We start from the raw sequence: 21,331 nt of genomic DNA, 5'->3' as shown, positions 1-21,331 counted from the left end.
CGGGCTGATTTTTTGTCCCAGTCCAGTCCTGAACTCACATAATGCAGAGTCTCAGCCATAGCAAAGCTAATCAAATGCTCTTTTTGGCTGCAAGGTAATCTAAAGTACTAAAAGTCTAGTGTTTTACTATCAGTTTTTAATTCCAATGTTTGATAGCAAATATTTCAACAACAGTAAGATCCACAGTCTTGACATGCTGCACAGCTAATAGGACTAACCTTATCATTAACTTTGAATTTAAGTGTCATCCAAAATCAAAAACAACCAAAGCAAGAAAAAAACTTTGTTTATATTCCTATGTTTTCAGGCCCCTTGTCTTGCTATAGTGCAACCTCATCTCATCTGAATGTTTTTGCTAGAATTCCTTGACTGTACAGCATCTAAATCAAAATCAAATGGTTACCAAATGAGTTATTTTAGAAATGGTAGTGCCAATTGTGTCATGTCATGAGTTCTACAGCAGTTTGTTCAAACATACACAGTTGAAGTCAACTTTGGTGGGGTATGTGTGGCAGGGGTACAACTAGATATGAAAATTTAAAAAAATATTTGGGGGACGTGAGACTTTGTGTCGTGTCTTTGTAGTTAAATGGATTATCCCACATTTGGAAGGTAAATGCCAAAATGGAAGGCATTTTAAAAAGAAATTAGCTCATGTTCAAACTGCGTAGGTGAGGTGTTAGATGAACCAATCCATTAAGAAATACACATCTATGTATAAAAGCCAAACGAGGTACTTGAGCCCTCCAGCAGGGTCGTAAATAAAAACGTTTGGCACTCTACTGAGTATTGTCTAACACAGAGTTCAAAAATTTAGCTTTTAGCATTCAAGTTTCAAAAACAAACAATATTGTACTGGAGAACAAGAAAAATGAGGAGTCAACAAAATGAGGAAATATAATTCAAGTCAAAGCATGACAGCGAAAAAGAGAGAATGATAAAGAGAAAGGGCTGAAGGGAGAAGGTAAAGTGCTTACAGGCGTAGATTGGTAGCCAGCCACGAGTGACAGAACGAGTTAGAGCTGACACATATTCTGGTCTCCTCACAGTCCCAGAAGCCCAGTCTTAGCTCCCTCCAGAAGTTGTTTGTCTTCATCATTGCGGCAATGTAGCAGCTGCCAACCATCCTGGGAACTAACGAGCTACAGCAGAGAGGAGAAAGCTCTGGCCGCAAAGCTTTCTCTATGTTTACATGAAGGTACCGCTGGGTGAAATTCCTACAGGGCACTGCGAATAAGTGTCCATCTTTACAATTACCTCAGTTTAGAAAAAGAGCCGTCCAAAGACAAGGGATTGCTTCCCACTTCTTCCCAGTGCAGCTAAGCTCTGCTAAGCTTTTGTTTTGGTCTTTTTTACTTTTTAAAGCTTCACTTAGCAATTTGTTAGTGCACTGCTGCTGCATAATCAGCCTAAATCACACACTGGGGATGCAATGAAAATGAGCATCATGTCCTTTTCTAACTGACATGCACTCATTACTAAAATAACAACTGAAACTGAGTTGTTCTCAGTTCATAAGGACCAGACAGGACAAGTATACATGGAAAAGTAGAAAAATTACGCTCCAGCCTCCATCAGAAAACCAGAAATGTATTTTTTTCCTCTCTTTTCACTTCTTAAAGTAATATTTTGCCCAGAGACTTAATAGTATTTGGTAGAAACAGATTATTAAACAAAATTAATATAATTAAAATGTAATTATAAGGAAGACATAGGAAATTCAATTGACCCTTGGTATGCGCATGAATTATTAAAACATGATGAGCCACGATGAATACTGGTGAGCTTTACACACAACATTAATCCCATTATTGTCACGTGATTGTAGGTTTCAAATGTATGGAGTAGTTCTTTTTCATTACTCTGATATTTCAGAATTTTAATTAGAGAAATTGGAAAGTTTATATGCAATGACTATGTCTCATTCATATTTTGACAAGTTAATGTCAAGTGATAAACTAAATTTAGTCAAAGGTCATAGATGGACTGCCAAATCATTAACTAATTAATTTCTTAAATTACAGTATTTTAAGACATGTAGATGGCTGGTGTGACAGAAGTGGATGCTAGGTATAGGATGATGGAGCAGCTAGATGAAGAGGATTAAAGCCTCTGATAGACCTTTAGCTTACAGGTCTTTTTGCATTTTGGAATTTTATATTTTCAGTAAGTATTTGGGTGGAGTTTCTGTTTAGAGGGGTGCAATGGTGAAAGGTTGACATCAAGACAGTCCTGAGTTTAAATCTGCCAACCTGCTGGGGCCTCTCTGCTTGGAGTTTGTACGCTGGCCATCAGTGTTACTGTGGGAGTGAATTGTTGTCAGTCTCTATGTCCTGCAATAGACTGACAATAATGGTTTGTTTAGTTTTTTACTGTTTCCTAAAGAGTTGTGTTTGTATACTTCACCCTCCAAACTTATCTTCAATAAGAAATGATTATTTTACAAGAAACATAACAATTTTGTTGCTATTATTTTCAGCATTATTTTCAATAATAACAATTATTGCTTAAAAGCAATTTGCATGTACATAAATTACAGGTAAAGAAAAAGAATTGAACAAATAAAAGAAGTAAAAGGCACATATGATAGGTTTACATTCCAACATAATTTGAAATTCAGAATAAATATAGCATCAGTCAAAGGAGCTTGCAAAGAAAAGCGTCTGGACTGAAGAAGCTTCTTGGATGAGAGGTGAAACGTCTTCAAGCAACTTAATGATATCTTGAATTTGGATGTAAACATGTTCACCCACATGTTTACATCATCTCTAAAATTAGAAGTATCCTGTCTCAAAGTGACCCTGAAAAACTAGTTAATGCATTTATTACTTCTAGGCTGGACTACTGAAATTCATTATTATCAGGATGTCTTAAAAACTCCCTGAAAATCCTTCAGTTAATCCAAAATGGGTCCCTGTTAAATCCAGAATTGAATTCAAAATCCTGCTGTTAAGGACTTAAATAATCAGGCCTCATCCTATCTTAACGACCTTGTAGTACCATATCACCCTATTAGAGCACTTTGCTCTCGCACTGCAGGCCTACTTGTTGTTCCTAGAGTATTTAAAAGTAGAATGGGAGGCAGAGCTTCCAGTTTGGATTCAGGAGACGGACACTATCTCTACTTTTAAGATTAGGCCAAAAACTTTCCTTTTTGCTAAAGCATATATTTAGGGCTGGACCAGGTGACCCTGAATCCTCCCTTAGATATGTTGCAATAGGTGTAGGCTGCTGGGGGACTCCCATGATGCATTGAGTATTTCTTCTTCAGTCACCTTTCTCACTCACTATGTGTTAATAAACCTCTGCATTGAATCATACTTGTTATTAATCTCTGTCTCTCTTCCACAGCATGTCTTTTATCCTGTCTTCCTTCTCTCACCCCAACCGGTCGCAGCAGATGGCCCCGCCCCTCCCTGAGCCTGGTTCTGCTGGAGGTTTCTTCCTGTTAAAAGGGAGTTTTTCCTTACTGCTGTCGCCAAAGTGCTTGCTCACAGGGGGTCATATGAATGTTGGGTTTTTTTCTCTGTATGTATGGCTCAGCTAGGGCCATACAATATAAAGCGCATTGAGGTGACTGTTGTTGTGATTTGGCGCATATAAATAAAATTGAATTGCATACATACATACATATTTAAACAACAACTGACAGTGTACTATGTATTATAGATTATTATGGTGGGAAGATGCCAAAAATACAAAGGTTAAAAGGTAAACATATTATCCAAAATACAAAATGTCTTGTGTTATTAGTTACAATATACATCAACATGTTCATGTACTCTAGATGCAGGTTTAAGGGACAAAATAAAAGGTGTTCATGTGGCCATCAATAAACGGTAAACTACATACTCAAAGACATGAATACAAACAAACTGCAGCGAAACCTGCTTCAGAGAAAGACAAGATTTCCTGTTTGAATGTCAGTAAAAATGGGCAAAAGGGTGCAGGACACAATGAGGCTATCTGTATTGTATGTATAATTTATCACATTTAAGCCACACTTAAATGGAAAAAAACCCTACTGAGCTGAGGGACTATGAAATATGAAACACGACAAGTAAACAACAACAACAGACTTGTTATGAAAGAAAATCAGACAATATGATGTGTGTGAAGAAAAAATAGAAAATGCGCCAGAATGGCAGAGAATAGTGTTTGATTAGGACTTGTGTTCGCAAGCCCGTACTTTCAAATTTCTCTCAAAAAAGAGAGAGAGAGCACAGAAATCCCTAAAAACCTAAACAACAAGCCTCATGTGTGGCTGTGAAACTTCTGCTTGAAGCTTCACAGTTTTACAAAAGATGAGCAATGGTATCAGAAATTATCATGCTTCTCTGGTAAAAAGGCAAAAAACACATGTCTGTGGCCATAAAACCACTGAGGCTACAAGTCTGCTCACACTGCACTAGAAAACTTATAAGATATTTAGCAAGTCAAATTTGCTCAACTGTATCGATCTGTTTTTAATGAATTCAGCCCCAGCTGAGCCATACTTTTCTCTTATTTGGAACGTCAAAACTTTCCAAATTTCCAAATAATATCCCACTTTTCCAGAGAAAATAGAGCTTTGGCTCAAATGTGTTCTAGATTTAGAGTTGATTGCATGAAATTGACAAGTAAAGCATGGCATCAGAAATTAAAATACTTGCTGTTGAACATTCACACTGCTTAGTCACTATTACAGTGAGTAAAAAAGCTTAGAAAGCTAACCAGCCTAAAGATTCATTCTCACTATCACCAGCATCCAACAAGCCATCAAACTCAACTTAAAGGCTTGATCACTATATTACCATAATAAAATACAAAATAACCATCTGTTCTCCTGGGAGAAAGTATAATTTAATCAAACCGTGCAATTTACTGGCCCTGTGTGCATAAATGGTATCTTTGTTGTGTTGTGTTTTTGATTGTATATACCTTGTATTCTAATATTTTTATTTGTCACCCTCAGATTTGACTGTCCTGAAGCAACATGTGGAAGAGCCCTCCTCTCCAAGTCTAACAGATACATTGTCTGTCTCAACCACCAGCAGTCAGAGCAGTGACACAAGTGATGCCGGACTTCAAATGGTTCAGCCTCTATTGGACAGCATACATGAAAGAAATGTAGATACAGTACTTAATTGACTTATACTTGACTCTTTAGTTGCCATTACTTGAAAAAGCTTAAACACGAAGATAAAACAGATTAGAGAAAAATAATTTAATATAGTATTTCATGTAGTTTGCTCTGCAACTGTAGTGTGTAATAAGACTTGCTCTCTCTCTCTCGCTCTCTCTCTCTGTTTTTGTTATGCATGTTAACCATGAAACGTGTTTCCATGATCAGTGTCCTGCTTTTCAGGTAAATGAAACCATTTTTAAGAAGATACTGGTCCTAGAAAGGGAGAAAGTAAGACATTTCAAATGTTTTGATGCCCAAATGTCATATGGGTGTGATTCACAATTTTATGTTCTGTGAGAGAGTTGCATTACTTAATTTGTTGGCTTGATGGAGACTTTACAGAGTCTTCCTCACGTTAACACTGCATTACAAGAAGTGCTTATTCTGTAGTCATTTTTTTCCTTTAATTCTGTTTTTTTTTTTCTTTTTGCCCAATGTTAGGCCTTTCTGACCTCAACTGTTTAGCTGCCAATAATGGTGGATATTATGCTATTACAGTACTGTTACACAGAATGTATGTTAATCCATGCAGCATTCATATTTGAATATGTTATTTTTGATAAATAAAATCCATACATTCATAATAATCACTATTGTGTTTTTGTAGTAATTTGCACCAAAAACCTAAAACTTTTTTCAATTGATGAGTAACACTACAAAAGAGTTAATATCAAACTTAACTCTAGTTATGAGTTAAATTTTACTCTATATGGTAGTAGAAATTTCACTCCGTGAGAGTTTAGTTTTAACTCCTATAAAGAGTTGAAAAATCAACTCCCGGAAAAGAGTTACTCTAACTCTGCACTAGAGTTCATTCGATGGTCACGCATGTACACTCAAATGTAGTTAATCTGAACTCCCTGAGAGTTTATTCCAAAGACCAGAATTTGCTGTGTAGAAAGTAGTGTATATGACACCTGAACTTGAATGTTTTATCGTTTTTCCAGTTGCAATGTTTTTGATATTTCAAAAGCAAGAAATCTCACGCAGACTTGTCACATAAAAACAAGATTTACCAGAACCTTCAAATGGGGACTCGTGACTACTAATGTCAAACTTTGTGTTTTGATATATTTGTCACTAGAGCATGGCTGTGCCAGCAAAGGAAGTTGTACTGAAGATATATCATGTTAGTCAAAGTGTATCAAAGCTGTAATATTTTAAAAAAAACCTTACTGTAAAAAGGTGAGCTGTTGTTTTGCAACAACACAGAATGCCCCCTGTAGTACATAAGCAGTGCTGTGTGCTTCTCTTTACTTGACTGTTTTAAAAATTCAGTGTCACCGTGACATGTTTGTGTTGGTATCTAGCATCAGCAGACACTGCTACAGCACAGACGTAATTCAACAACCAACCTGCATGATAATCTGATCTTGCTCTCTAATCTACATCATCTTGGCTTTCTGCAGGGAGTGGAAGTCCAGTCATTGCTTGATGCTATTGGCCAGAGGAGCAGACAGCTTGGGTTGGTAGACTAAATACGAAATTTAGGTGCCACTACTACTGACCCTGTCAACAGCAGCGAAGCCTGAAAAACTATGAGTCAATTGTGTTGTTGCACTGATGAGTACGGTTGTTGTCACAACAGCGTCAGTGCATCAACAATACTGTCTACTTATTAATGAAGTAAAGATGTAGATGTGTTACTTTGCTTAAATTTACAAAATCCCCAAACTTTTTATGTGTTTTTTATTTGTTTTATTTGATGGGTCTATGCACAGTTGTGGTCATGTACTCATGGTGATTTCGGGCTATTAATGATCTCTTAAACTGATCTTTTTACAGGGTGAAAGGATTTACAGCATACAACTTAATCCAAATCCAAAATAAACTCTACAAGTTTGAGTTTATTTTTGGATTTTCCCTAATCCACACACACAGGGTCAAATACATACATACATACACCCTTGGACATTTAACCTTTGGTTATCTGTTAGAAAGCTGCACCTCAACAAGATATTTTTGGTAGCCATCAACAGCTTTTGCATAATTCTGGCTGAATGTTTGACCATTCTTCTCTTCTTGGCAGAACTGGAGGAGTTTAGTATCTAGGCTCATTTTTACCTGTTTCCTTTTAACTATCTGAAAACCTAAAAAAATCATTCTAAAGTTGGCTTTAGAGAATAGGTTTTTTCTAAAACCAACTGTGAAGTCAAATAAAGAACAATCTGACTGTCAGTGATGTGAGAAGAAGTCATAAATACATCCACCTACACAGAAAGCAGCAAGAAAGGTTTGTCAGACTGCAAAGTGGAGTGATGTCTGTTATTATTACTATTTATGTACCATGTACAAAGAGCTGAATGCCTTACCCGCTTGCGCAAGTTACAGGTGAGGATGAGGTTGCGGGAGAAAGAGTTGGCGAAGGAACTGTAAAACTCCAAAACTTTGAGCAAAGCTTCCCTCTTGATGACGTGGAGGTCACAGTAGGTAAGCGCTCTAACATTTGCACACGCATGTGCAAGAGTCGTTTCTTTCCAAAAGACATCTCCGAACACGTCACCTTTTCCTGAGGACACAGTAAACAGGAAGAGCATTTTATTCATCAGTGACAACTATCGCAACATCAATTGTTTACAAAGATGACAGCTGAGGTAAAGCACAGAACAAGCCCTGCATGCCCCACACATTCAGTAAATTAATACTGTGAAGTTACACAAGTTATTCAGATTCCTGCTGCTGTGGCACAGCACAGCCTAATGTTGGAAATGCTTACCAACAATGAGTTACAAGCACGAACACACTAAGAAGAAGTGGGGGAAAAAAAAAAGAAATCCTGTCCTGTTATCTATGAAACTGGAAAATCATGTAAGATTTGTTTTGTTATATAAATCTGTTGTGTCTGCTTTTGTTTGGTAAAGAAAAATAAATCTATGTATGTATACAGCGGCTCTTTTTATTTTGCAATTTGCAAGTTGGGAAAAGGTCCAAGTTTAATAATTTATTTTATTATACAAACACAAATTTGCATTTAAGAAAACCTGACTTTTCTTTGTATAGGCTGTCAGTTATTGGACATACAAAGAAAATCATAATTGGCAAAATACAGTATCCGCAGGTCACACTTACAAAAAATGGTAAATGACAATCGGCCGATAAAACTGCAATTTGTGCATCTCTAGTTTAATTGAAAAAATATAGAAGCCTTTAAAAAGTATCTCATAGAAAGCAAGAAAAAAGTGTAGACCACAGTCATATAGGACTGGGGAGCTGTCTGCGATCTTCTGGCAACTATGACTCACTACACCTGTCACTAGGCCTGAATGAATGAGGCTGAATATACTATAAGAGCTGCTTGTAATGTATAACTTGAGATGTAGTGATTTACTAGCAATTTCTGAGTATGTCTACAAACAACCCTGTCGATGTCTGATATGGAGCCACATATACCATTGCTGCATATTTCTGTGTTTTACCACCACCCACCAAAGTGTGAGTTTACATGAGTTAAATGGTCACACAGCATGGAAATGTCATTTAAGAAATACATTAATATTTAATGAGAATGACATTAAATCTCTGTGTGAACCACACTCTTCTTCTTCTATCAGTCTACGCTTTGTTCCTTAGCAACAGTTTTACCTGGCCAAGTCCATAGCAAATAGACCTGCTGATTTAACCATTTTCATCATTAAAAGTTGATGGCAGCTGGCATGTAGTGGGTATGGATACTGTTATGTTGCCAGGTAGATAACTAATAAACCATAGAAGAAACCAGAAAAAATATTTTTTGAAACATTGACTATAGAGTTCTGCTTCACCCTTGGGTGTTGATCAATGTGTCTGAAGTATAGCAAATTTCTTTGAAGCACTTAGTCTTTGGAAATAGAAAGTTCACCATCCATGACGTGTATGCTCAGTAGATGGTTCTTATATAGCCCTATTCTACTCCACTTGAGCATTCCAAGTGCTTTATAAGCATGTTGGCACTGTTGGTAAACCTGGGTGAGCTACAGACAGCCCATCTAGCTGCCTCTATTGCCAGATGGAGCAAGTGTACAAATCATGTGGTGCAACTGCTCTGTAGGCTACTCCTGCTTGTGCAGTGGTTGGTCTGCCAACCAGTCGCAGAGAAGAGCAAACGTGTCTACTGTAGCCACTACCTGTGTTTTTTGTACTTTTTAAAAAACTATTAAATACCTACACACACAGAAAACAACTGCAGTAGCATGACAGAGTATGCACGAGGCTGCTACATAACCTTTGTTTTTTTTTCTAGGAGATTCATAAAGTCTTTAAAATCTTTTTAAAAAATACAGTAGGAACATATCTGAAGAACAGCAGAATTTAAAAAATATCTTAAAAAAGTTATGACCTAGTGAATAAACAAAAATTCAGCTAAAACCTTCTGGATGATGAAGCAGATGACATATAGCAGACGTATATATGTATAGCAGATGAATGAATATTTACACTTGTGAGCACCTCCTGAGCAGTGCCATGCTTGTTGTCATAATAACAACACAGGAAGAGAACAACAATTATAGGAACGAACGAATACATCATGTCATCAAAAAATATTTGTGATTGATGAATTCAATGGGTGCCTGATAGTCAAAAAATTAATGTGTATCAATTGACTCCAAAAAGGCTCCAACCCCACTGTGTTTCCTGATATGAAAAGAAATGAAGTTATAAAACACAAAAATAGTTTAAAAATGACCCATTATGAAATCAAGATATCTTAAATAGGCAGCATACAGAATATAATGGTGCTTCTGCATGACTTTTCCCAGAAGACATCTGTGCACTCTGAGCTCAAGAAAGTGAAGACGAGACTCAAATCTGTGTCAAACTTGCCACAACTATCGTCTCAGCATTTTTCTGACAGCTGACCTGGATAAGATGTGACAAAAAGCAGTCCACGCTGTCCACAAGCTGTCACAACACGCTGAGTAATACGCGTATACTGCTTCCAACATACAGTCGCAAAACGAAGCATGTATGCCACTGTGGGTGTGTGAGTGAGTGAATCTCATCTTGACAATCCCTCCCTCCATTTCCTTCTGAACATCCAACAGAGGCTCAGGCAGCAGGACTCATCTGGAATGAGCTCCCTGGAGACCCACAGTTCCTTGCCAATTAGGAGTCTGGATGTGGATGTGGTCACGCGGACCAGGGGGTGCTGAAGATGGTGGCAATGTGTGCACTGAATCTAACGCGTACAATGAGATTATAGATGGATGAAGATGGATACATTGGGGCCATAACCCCCATTTCCAGGCTCTGCAATACTCCTGATCACTCAAACACATCTAAAGCCTTCATATTATTCTGCCTGTCTGCAAGAAGGAAAGTGGTGTACAGTGTTAGACTATAGATAAGAAGCAAAAAAGAAATAATCAACTCTCATATGCAGTCTTAAAGCCTAAATGTTATCTTTTTGACTGCAGCCAAAGGTTATAATTTTTGGACTAACAGTGTAAGTCTTAAGTTATCAGCAAACACTGATAAGCTTTGTTAGAAAGTTGCATTCATACCTGCTAATAAGTAGCAAGTAACAGACTAATAAAGTACTAAAATTTTACTCACCAAAACTGAAGCATAAACTTTGTTGCAGAGTCTATGTCATAGCTCGGCATATATTTTAATCTGGGGCAGAAAATGTGTGCCCACAGTAGCCTGCAACGGGCTATTTTGGGTCGCTATATAGGTTTTCTATGGGCAAGACTATTATGGGTTGCCCACAGAAAACTGTAATGGGGGACCTTCAGGGTAAAACTACTATGGGGCCTGTATGGGCTAACCCACAAAGCAGCCACAGAGGGTTTTCTCTGAGCAAGCCCACCGTCGGGTACCCAGAGAATTTCCTCTTGGGGATCCAAAAGGGCAAAATTGCTACAGGCCCCACATTGGCTACCTTTGCCCATAGAAAACTCATGTGTTCTGCAGCTCTAATTAGAAAACTGTCTCAAGCCCCTTGTGTCTGCAACCTGTTAATTAATGAAACCACACCCTTAATCTTAAGAATTAGTGTCACTAGTGGTGACAGCAAAAGTTGCAGGCCTTGAAACAAATAGCTGATGGGTAGTAGCAGCCACCACATTAGAGGCTAAAAATCATGAACCACCCTAAAATGGCAATTAACAGTTAGCATTCTCTAAACAGATAGATTGCAAATTGCATTTTTCTTGCCCTCATCAATCATATGCTGGTCTGCCAGTCTGGCATCAAAAATCTGAGATGATGCAAAGGAAATCAGCTGACTACCATGTTCTAATATTTGTTCATGTTGTTTGGACAGGTTTTCTCTACTATAGAGAATCTTCAACAACAGTTCAGGATTTTCTGTTTTCTGCAATCCAGATGTTGATATTATTTAACCATCTATGACTAACAAAACCCTCACAAGAACAGCTCATTCAGATGGCTGGTAGTGAAAATGTTACAGCATGGCCTGGTAAACAAAGCCCACATTTTACTCCACCTTTGCTTTTGTGATCAACTTTTTGGCTTCTCAGGCCAGACCACAAATTGTACGACCATAGCACTGGGATGTTGCACTCCTTCCTCTTGTAGAATCTTTAATTTGACTGTTTTATATGCTGTGAAGGAGTGCTACCTTTTCCTGATTGGGGCATGCACTTGTTCCTCATCCTGCCTTCCTCCCCTTTCTGCTTCTTCTCCATTCTGGCTTCTGTCACCAACTGATTGGATCAGTGCCATAGTTCTATGCTGCACCCTCAGAATATATATATTTCTGTTTTTTTAAAGGGCTGCCAACTTGCCATTCAAGGCAGCTGTGATTTAGTATGAACACCTAAACAATCTCTGCTCTTTGTGAGTAACTATATGTGAGACAAACAGAGTTCAGGGTAGGGTTAGAATTCTTTTGCATTGTTTTTTATAGTTCTTTATCCTCTTGCTATTCCCTGGAGAATGAGCCAAGAGTTAGATCTTTCTCTCTGTTGACTTAGATGGGGTCAGGGGCCTCACTTCCATTTTATTATTTTTAAATAGAATAATTAGGTAGGTTGGGATATTTCTGCATGAATTAAACTTTTTGTTTGTTGATTAATTAGCACCCATTTGCCCTGGTTGAGCTGTGCTTGATTTGTATTTCCACTGTATAAACTTTACTCAATCAGAGTGTGTCCAAACTTTGCTTGGACCTCTGAACATTACTTTCCTGTTCCCTTTCCTGTTCCCTAGGAAGCTGCGGTTCTATTCTATTATTATTTCTTTCTTTATTTCAACATGAAAACTAAAATCATTGAAAACGCTGAAGAAAAGAGACAAATCAATCACAGGTCAGTAAATTAAATGAATGTGAAGCGCATTTCAGCATGACCTGATCTTAGAATGCCAATAAACAAGCTACCCTCTAACTCATATTAACCTAGTTTACTTGTTCAATCACATCTCATCCCGAATCTGTGTCAGTATAGTCTGAGTGCTTTAAATGTTCAATTTGGGGAAAACAGTCTTGTTTTTTTCTGATCTTTCACTAAGGAACCCCATGCTGAAACAGCCTTGGCAGAGAAAACAACAGATGTTAATTCCTCCCTGCTGAATTTACTTCCAAGGTTTGTTTCCCCCATATTATCCCGACCCTCTGTGACACACTGTACAATAATACATCTTTGATCCCACTGGAATCCAACAGGACTTGCTGGGTGCCAAATCTTAGCCAACATAAACAACCCAGAAAAAAAAAGAATCAAAACAGATCACAGCTTTTCTTAGGCATCAGTGTCACTGAGACAAATGCGGTGTTATCCGGTGTTATCCGGTGGTATTTATGCAGATGAATGCATTTGCTCTAAATGAATTACACTGGAGAATTTCTTCTCTTTACAAACACCAACTCACAGTTAACGTTCTGACATATGTGTATCCCCCATCAGCAGAAAAAGAAATTACCTGTGGGTGGATGTGCCCTTCTATTGCTTTATCTAGCAGTGCTGCTCAACCTGATGGCAGTCCAATAAGATACATGTCAAGGTGGTACTTAGAACCGGTGTGCTGATGCTGCTGTAACCACTGTCAGCCCATTATCCTGAACCGAGTAGGTGGAGATAGTTATACAGCTGCAGTGACACTGATATCCTCCAACAGCAGCATTAGTGGTCCTTACTGTATTAGAAGCCCCACTATTACCATTTGAAGCCCATGCTGGCCTTGCCGCAGATAAACTGTCCACTTGTAGAAATGCTGTAGATATGAATGATTAATAATTTCTAGTGAAGATATAATTAAGTTCATTCTATTCTCAACAACAGGAACTTGAACTGCCTCAAAGTCCCAACATGACCAACAAGGTATTAATCAGCACTACTTACTCTAATAAGATGATTAATTAAAATAATTAGCTAATTAAATAGAGAATGTTGCTGCATCTGGTTACAGCAATATGTCCACAGCACAAGCTTTATGAAGTGTAACCAAGGTGACCTGAAGGTCTGAGAGGGTTTAAGCACCTGGGAAGGGATCTCAAGACTGCATTGTAGGCGGTTGACAGGTGGTGTCGTTCTCTGTTTAATGATGGTTGTTTACAGTAGATACAGAAGGCTTCCTTTACTCGTCTCTCAAACCATCTGTCTTAATGGTCAGAAATGTGAATGTTCTTCTTCGGGTACAGATATACAGCTGAGTCTTGACTTGTTGAGGTAGCTGTTGAGGTGTTGTGCCATGCATCTGTAGAGTGGCTGTTTGGTTTGTACCATGTGGATGTCTCAGCACTCTTCACTACACTGCACAGCATAGACTATGTTGTGTAGCTTGTGTTTAGGAGTTTTGTCCTTGGGGCAAACCAGATTTTGTCTGACGGTGTTGCTGGATATCATACTTAGAATTAAATTGTCCCAAGTTTCTCAGACAAACCTGCTACATAAAGGATGAAACAGAATGCTGTTCTGTTTGCAGTGTTGGGGAGTGATGGAATACACGTACCGGCGTTACGTATTTAAAATACAAAACATGAGTGAATGTATTTGGTTACAGTTACCGTTTAAATGGGTGATAATCAGAATATATTTACTTTGTTGAAATAAATAGAATACATGGCAGTCATTTCTGGTTTCATATGTTTGGCTATCCCCTTTCTATGCCTTCTCCAATTTCTGTTATAAAATGCAGTCGGGTGTAGGTTTAGCTCAGTTGGATGAGCATGGTTAGAGCAGCCGGCGCAGGTTTGAGAACAACTCACGGCTCTTGTTTTAATTTTTTTTTTTTTTACTCAATTTCCATCTGGGATTAATACAGTACAAAACACGCAAAAAAAGGCTCTAATGTAAGCGTCCCGTTAACGCTGGTGACGTCAGTTACACAACGGACCCAGAGCCAGCATCCACGGGCAGGATCTCTTATTTGGAAATTCCGACACCACTTCATAATAAGAATAGGATGTGTGAATCTTCAGTATCTTCAATGTACTATTGCTATTTGATTTTTATTTATATTTATTTATTAATGAACTCATCACTGAGCTAACATTGTTAGCTGCCGTTAGCTGACTGAAGACTGTTAGGCCGTTTCTAAATACTCATGTACGCAGGTCTGTACTTGCGTTTTCGCTAGTCTGGACTTCCTAAATTCACACACGAGTCCAGACTTCCCGAGAACGCAGCGCGATTGTTCTACAATTGGAATGGCAGTGTACTTGATGACATCACAGCTGTCATTTTTACTGCCATCCCCTCTTAATGTAACTGTGATTAATATTTGCAATGGAAATTACACATGACATAAAAACATTATACATGATATACATGTTTAAAAAAAAGATAATTTGAACTGATTTTAACTAATCTGAATTGAATAAATATTTAAAATATAATCTGATTTTAGACTTGATGGATAGCATTAACAACCTGCTAGCTGCACGTAGTCATGTGCAGTTCCACATGATTATAAACAGACAAAAAGAAAACATATGACTGATACAGAAAAAGTTTTCTCCACCAGATCACTGCAAAAAGTGCAGCCTTGCCTAATGTCCACCCTATTGTTACTCATTTTATATTAAGATTTGAAAATCTAGTTGGTACTAGAAAAATTTGCATTTCCTGTGAAAATGCTGTGTGGATGCTTTAAAGCTGAAGCTGTCTGCAAAAACTAGCTGAAAAAGCTGAAAAGTTGCAGAAATTGTAAAAACTTTGCAGAAGCAAAGGAACTTTGCTAAAATGGAATAACTTAGCAGAACTGCAATATCTTAGAGGAAACATAATACTTGGCAGAAATACAATAGTATAGCAGAACTTTGTTGTAACTTACCAGAAACATGATAACCTCTCAAAAATACAAGAATTTAGGAGAAATAGTATAAGATAACAGAAAGAATATATTCAGCCAAAAATACTTAAGCATTACAGAAACACAATGATTTAGAAAAATAGTACAACACAGCAGAAATATTGTGATTTACCAGAGACACTGTGATGAACTATGAATATTGTAATTTTAAATCAATACTATGTTTTAGCACAAATACTATAATTTGACAGAAATACTATCATGTGGCAGAAATACTATGTTTCAGCACAAATACTCTGGTTTAGCACAAATATTATAACATAGCAGAAATACAATTATATAGCAGAAATGCTGTATTTAGAAAGAAAATATAATATAGTAGAAATAGTATGATTTAGCAGAAATACTACAATATAGCATAATAACAATGATTTAGAACAAATACTATGATTGAGCAGAATAGTAATAACTTAAGTGAAAATACTAGAAAAGTAAGATGACAAGCTGAAAAAAAAAAATGGAACATGGTTAAGTTCCCTCAAAACTAATTATTTTTCACCAGTGATAAAAAAATAAAGAAATAAAAATAAATGTAAAAAACAAGAAGGAACAGCCAACAGATACACACAAAATCAAATATGTATATACAAATGCACAGAGAGAGACACACACGGAGGGTCTATGCCAGTCAACCAGTCTGAATATAGCCTATTATATGTTTTTCTAACAATGAGATACTGCCCTAAAGAGGGTCTCTCTCTCTCTCTCTCTCTCTCTCTCTCTCTCTCATGCACACACACACACACACACACACACACACACACACACACACAGGGAGAGAGAAGTAAGCTGCTGAATTTGAATCCACCAATCAGAGAGGCTGTGTACTTTTTCCCGCCAAAACAGGTGCACGCAGCACAGAGAGACAGGATTTTTGCAGTCTATTTCTCATAATGACGACTCCCCTCAAACAAATGACCATAATTTCCTAACCGTAGGTGCTAGAACGGTCATTCTTACACCGTTTTGTTCAGAAGAGATGGGGGAATCTTAAAGTGTTGACAATTTATCATTAAAATATGAATTATTAAAGATATTTGACTTCTAATGCACCATAACTGAGTAGAGCAAAGCAAAAACTGTCTTGACTTGCACTCAAACAACGCTTTCTAACTCTAAATCTATTTGGAGTATTAATATCATTCTTTCACCGTAAGAGACAGCAGGCTTTGGTGAACAATCATGGAAATTTTCAGGTCTCTGTGGAAATCCATTAAAAAGATATGACGAGAGAAAAAAGTGGTTCATTTCCAGAGTTTGAAATCTGAAGAAATCTGAGCGAAGGACGAATTTCCTACCCTCAAACAAGTCCAACTCATTTCAGAACGGTAATAGGTGAGAAAGAAATTCTTGAATTGTGAGCGCCAGGAGTGTCTGAAGATATACTGGGACAAGCCTCATGTCTTAACTTTGCTACGTTAAGGAGATATGACAATTCGAAAATGCCTCTCATTACAGAAATCAGGCGGTGATTTTGAACAAACTCTCCATTGACTTTCTATGGAGAGTTTTCCGACTTTCTGTTGGTCTGAGGAGATTTGCCAAAATTCTATAAATTCCACAACAATGATAGTGACATTTTCAGAAAGCCAGCAAAAATACCTACGTTTTGATGTATAATATGTGGAAGTTGAGTGAAATTTGAGCAAGTAGCAAGAAGTTGTTCGGACATGAAGAGAAGACTGCGAAACCTTCAGTGGCACACTGGAAGCCAAGTGCATAGCAACCATAACAACGCATGGTTGTTCTACGTGAAAATATGAGGAAGTGGTTAAGTTTCAAAAACAAGCAAATTTTAGCAGAATTGCAGAAGTTTCCCATTCATTTCAAATTAAAGGAAAAAAGCTTAATATTTTAAAAAGTATAATAGTGAAAATACCAAAAGACATAGCCGTCATTAGCAGAAATAGCAGAATAGTTTAAAATTTGAACGGTGAAAATCGGCTGAAAATTGTGGAAGTAGATCCACAGCGAAAAGTGTACGGAAACACCAAGAAGGAACTCAATAGTGTGGATGCTTAAAGCATCCACACAAATAGTGTGGATGCTTAAAGCATCCACACAATTAGTATGGCGAGTAACTTTCAGTAATAGTAATAAATCACACAGCAATAGAACATTCATGTAGTTGTAAACAGCATGACAATATATCCAGTAATCCAAAGTATTCAGAATACGTTACTCTCAATGAGTAACTTAACGGAATACATTACAAAACACATCTGGAGCATGTATTATTTAATCTGTAGTGGAATAGATGTTAAAAGTAACCTTCCCAACACTTTCTGTTTGTCATTCTGATTCTTCCTAGTTGGTGTCTGGCCTTCTTTCCCATATATCTTCCCTGAGTTGGTGGAGACCCAGTTGGTCTTCATCAGGCTTTAAGAGGTCAGTGTATTTATTTATTTATCTATTTTTACGTTTCTGTTCCATTTCTTTTGTTGTGCCTTACAGGGAATGTTTTTTTGTTGAGAATTGTAGGGTCCTGATTACTACAGGGAGTGCAGAATTATTAGGCAAATGAGTATTTTGTCCACATCATCCTCTTCATGCATGTTGTCTTACTCCAAGCTGTATAGGCTCGAAAGCCTACTACCAATTAAGCATATTAGGTGATGTGCATCTCTTATTTATTTATTTATTTTTTGCCTGTCCCGTTTGGCTCTTTTGCCATCGGAATTGTTGTCTAAAGGTAAAGAAAGATGCCCAACGGATTTACTTTACCAAATTGACCATCCCAGCCTTGCCGTAATGGTCCATTTGATTCACCTTTTATTGTTTATTTTATTTTCACTTACTGAATACGGGACAGACTTGACTGGGGGAAAGAAGGGGAGAAAGAAAGAGGGAAAGAGAAACAGTTGAGAAGAGGGACGGGGGAGAAGGGCAAAAGACAAAAACCAACAGAACAGGCAGAAAAAAAAAAAGAAAAAAAATGCATATATCAATCACCTGGATCACCTGCTGAGAAAGAAAAAAGAAAACAAGCAGAAGAGAACAAGAGTAATAGAATAAACAACATCACAATGATATATGGGAATATGACAGTAAATACTAAATATTAAACATTATTGTGCAGCACATAAGATCAACAGAACACAGTGTGCTTTGAGGTAGGAGCCAAAAAGGGTGTAGTTTGTGGGTGTGATCACCCGTGTGTACACCTGTGAGCATGGACGCGCTTGTTTTTTTTTTTAAAGGTTCCTTCATGTAATGATCTGCTAGAGGGTGTGGGGGGGCCACAGCCCCGTCCTCTAGGGCATGAAGCAGGTATGGAGGAGATCAAAACTCCAGACATCCAGAGGCCCCCAGAACACAAGAGACCAAGGAAGACCAACAGAGGGGCAGCCGCGCCACTGTCCCGGAAAGAGCTGAGGAGAGTCCCAGATGAGGGCTCACTCAGCAGCCGCGGAGCAGAAGCCAGGGGGAGTTGCAGTGACACGCCCGTGAGCTCCGCCGGCAGCCAGCCGTGCCTGAGTGACCGAGCCCTAGGCCGAGAGGCCGGGGGCACCCCACCTCCGAAGTGGCCCGAGCGAGCCCCAGGCTCCAGGCCCCGATAAGCGGCCGCCAAGGAGTGAGCCGGTGTGTACCTGGACGCCCATCCCCGGACACAAAGAACCACCAACGCACCGATGTCTGAGGGAGTCCGCCACTGGCAGGGGAAGTGGTGGTAGGGGGAGATAGGCCTCCAAACCTTGGAGGGCCTGAGATGTCCCCAGAGAGGTGGCGTCTGACACCCAACCTGACATATAGACACAGAAATACAGGCATACACATATACAAACATCCATTCCCACCCTCATGCTCTCATATGCACTTACTCCACACTCAACCAACGTGGAGACAGACATAAAGAGACGCTGTACACACGATCACACTCCCCAAGCGTACTCTACGAACCGGGTCTAGGTACCCTTGCCCCTGGAGGGGGGAACTGCACCCAGACCCAGGTGGTGTTACCCTTTTCCCTGCGGTGGGGGGAGGCAGACCGCCCCGACTCCGCAGCAGCAGGGAGGCCCCACACTCCAGACCGCAGTCGGACGGCCAACTCCTCCTCCTAGCCCCCCCGCTCCAGCAGGTCGCAGAGAATGGGGGTGAGAGAAGACTCCAAACCTCCCTCCACCCGCTCATTGTAGTGTTGATGCATGTGTGTTCTAAGGTGCATTTAAAACCCAGGAGGGCATGGAGCTACCTGCCAGAGAGCAGCAGGTAAGTGCATGGTCCCTCCTGCTAGCCCTCAATGTCTACGTGTATTTAAAATTGAGAGGTGGGCAACGACGCCAGGGGTGAGGTGTACACCCTGATGGTAATTTGGACTCCGTGTATCGTGCCCACCCCCAAGATCCTATATGTATGTGTAATGAGAGTGTGAGTAATGTGAATGTCTAAGTTGTGGGATAAAATTGAGGCAGAGGCAGGCAGAAGGGGACGGGGGGGGGGGTAGCCTCCTCTGCACCCTGGTGACATACCTCTACTCCAAGGTCCTGCATGTGTGGGTGGTTGTGGTGGAGCGGGAAGGGGGAGGCAGCTGGAGATGGGGAGGGAAGGAAGGGAGGGGCAAGTGACCCCTCCCTGGGGCCAGCTCCCCCGCTGACCCCAGTAGGCACCCCCATACTCCGCGACCCGCCAGGGAAAGGGGGCCTAGGCCCATCCAGACCGGGGCCCAGTGATGTGCATCTCTGCAATGGAAGGGGTGTGGTCTAATGACATCAACACCCTATATCAGGTGTGCATAATTATTAGGCAACGTCCTTTCCTTTGGCAAAATGGGTCAAAAGAAGGACTTGACAGGCTCAGAAAAGTCAAAAATAGTGAGATATCTTGCAGAGGGATGCAGCAGTCTCAAAATTGCAAAGCTTCTGAAGCGTGATCATCGAACAATCAAGCGTTTCATTCAAAATAGTCAACAGGGTCGCAAGAAGCGTGTGGAAAAACCAAGGCGCAAAATAACTGCCCATGAACTGAGAAAAGTCAAGCGTGCAGCTGCCAAGATGCCACTTGCCACCAGTTTGGCCATATTTCAGAGCTGCAACATCACTGGAGTGCCCAAACGCACAAGGTGTGCAATACTCAGAGACATGGCCAAGGTAAGAAAGGCTAAAAGACGACCACCACTGAACAAGACACACAAGCTGAAACGTCAAGACTGGGCCAAGAAATATCTCAAGACTGATTTTTCTAAGGTTTTATGGACTGATGAAATGAGAGCGAGTCTTGATGGGCCAGATGGATGGGCCCGTGGCTGGATTGGTAAAGGGCAGAGAGCTCCAGTCCGACTCAGACACCAGCAAGGTGGAGGTGGAGTACTGGTTTGGGCTGGTATCATCAAAGATGAGCTTGTGGGGCCTTTTCGGGTTGAGGATGGAGTCAAGCTCAACTCCCAGTCCTACTGCCAGTTTCTGGAAGACACCTTCTTCAAGCAGTGGTACAGGAAGAAGTCTGCATCCTTCAAGAAAAACATGATTTTCATGCAGGATAATGCTCCATCACACGCGTCCAAGTACTCCACAGCGTGGCTGGCAAGAAAGGGTATAAAAGAAGAAAAACTAATGACATGGCCTCCTTGTTCACCTGATCTGGACCCCATTGAGAACCTGTGGTCCATCATCAAATGTGAGATTTACAAGGAGGAAAAACAGTACACCTCTCTGAACAGTGTCTGGGAGGCTGTGGTTGCTGCTGCACGCAATGTTGATGGTGAACAGATCAAAACACTGACAGAAGCCATGGATGGCAGGCTTTTGAGTGTCCTTGCAAAGAAAGGTGGCTATATTGGTCGCTGATTTGTTTTTGTTTTGTTTTTGAATGTCAGAAATGTATATTTGTGAATGTGGAGATGTTATATTGGTTTCACTGGTAAAAATAAATAATTGAAATGGGTATATATTTGTTTTTTGTTAAGTTGCCTAA

General features: G+C 39.5%; 1 protein-coding gene across 1 annotated transcript in view; it reads right to left on the bottom strand.

Annotated features, from left to right (window-relative positions):
* Window positions 1–21,331, bottom strand: part of kcnh5b (potassium voltage-gated channel, subfamily H (eag-related), member 5b) — a 204,068-nt gene that overhangs the window by 48,386 nt on the left and 134,351 nt on the right. Inside the window, exon 12 of the mRNA XM_085442102.1 lies at window positions 7,480–7,676. Coding sequence (XP_085298228.1) covers window positions 7,480–7,676 — 197 coding nt within the window. The remainder of the gene's footprint in view (window positions 1–7,479; window positions 7,677–21,331) is intronic.

Source organism: Copadichromis virginalis, linkage group LG19 (assembly GCF_057382275.1).
Source record: "Copadichromis virginalis isolate Kocher_CV1m ecotype Utaka linkage group LG19, C_Virginalis_male_GT1.1, whole genome shotgun sequence".
NCBI classification, from domain to species: Eukaryota; Metazoa; Chordata; class Actinopteri; order Cichliformes; family Cichlidae; genus Copadichromis; species Copadichromis virginalis.
This window is presented reverse-complemented; position numbering and strand designations above follow the sequence as displayed.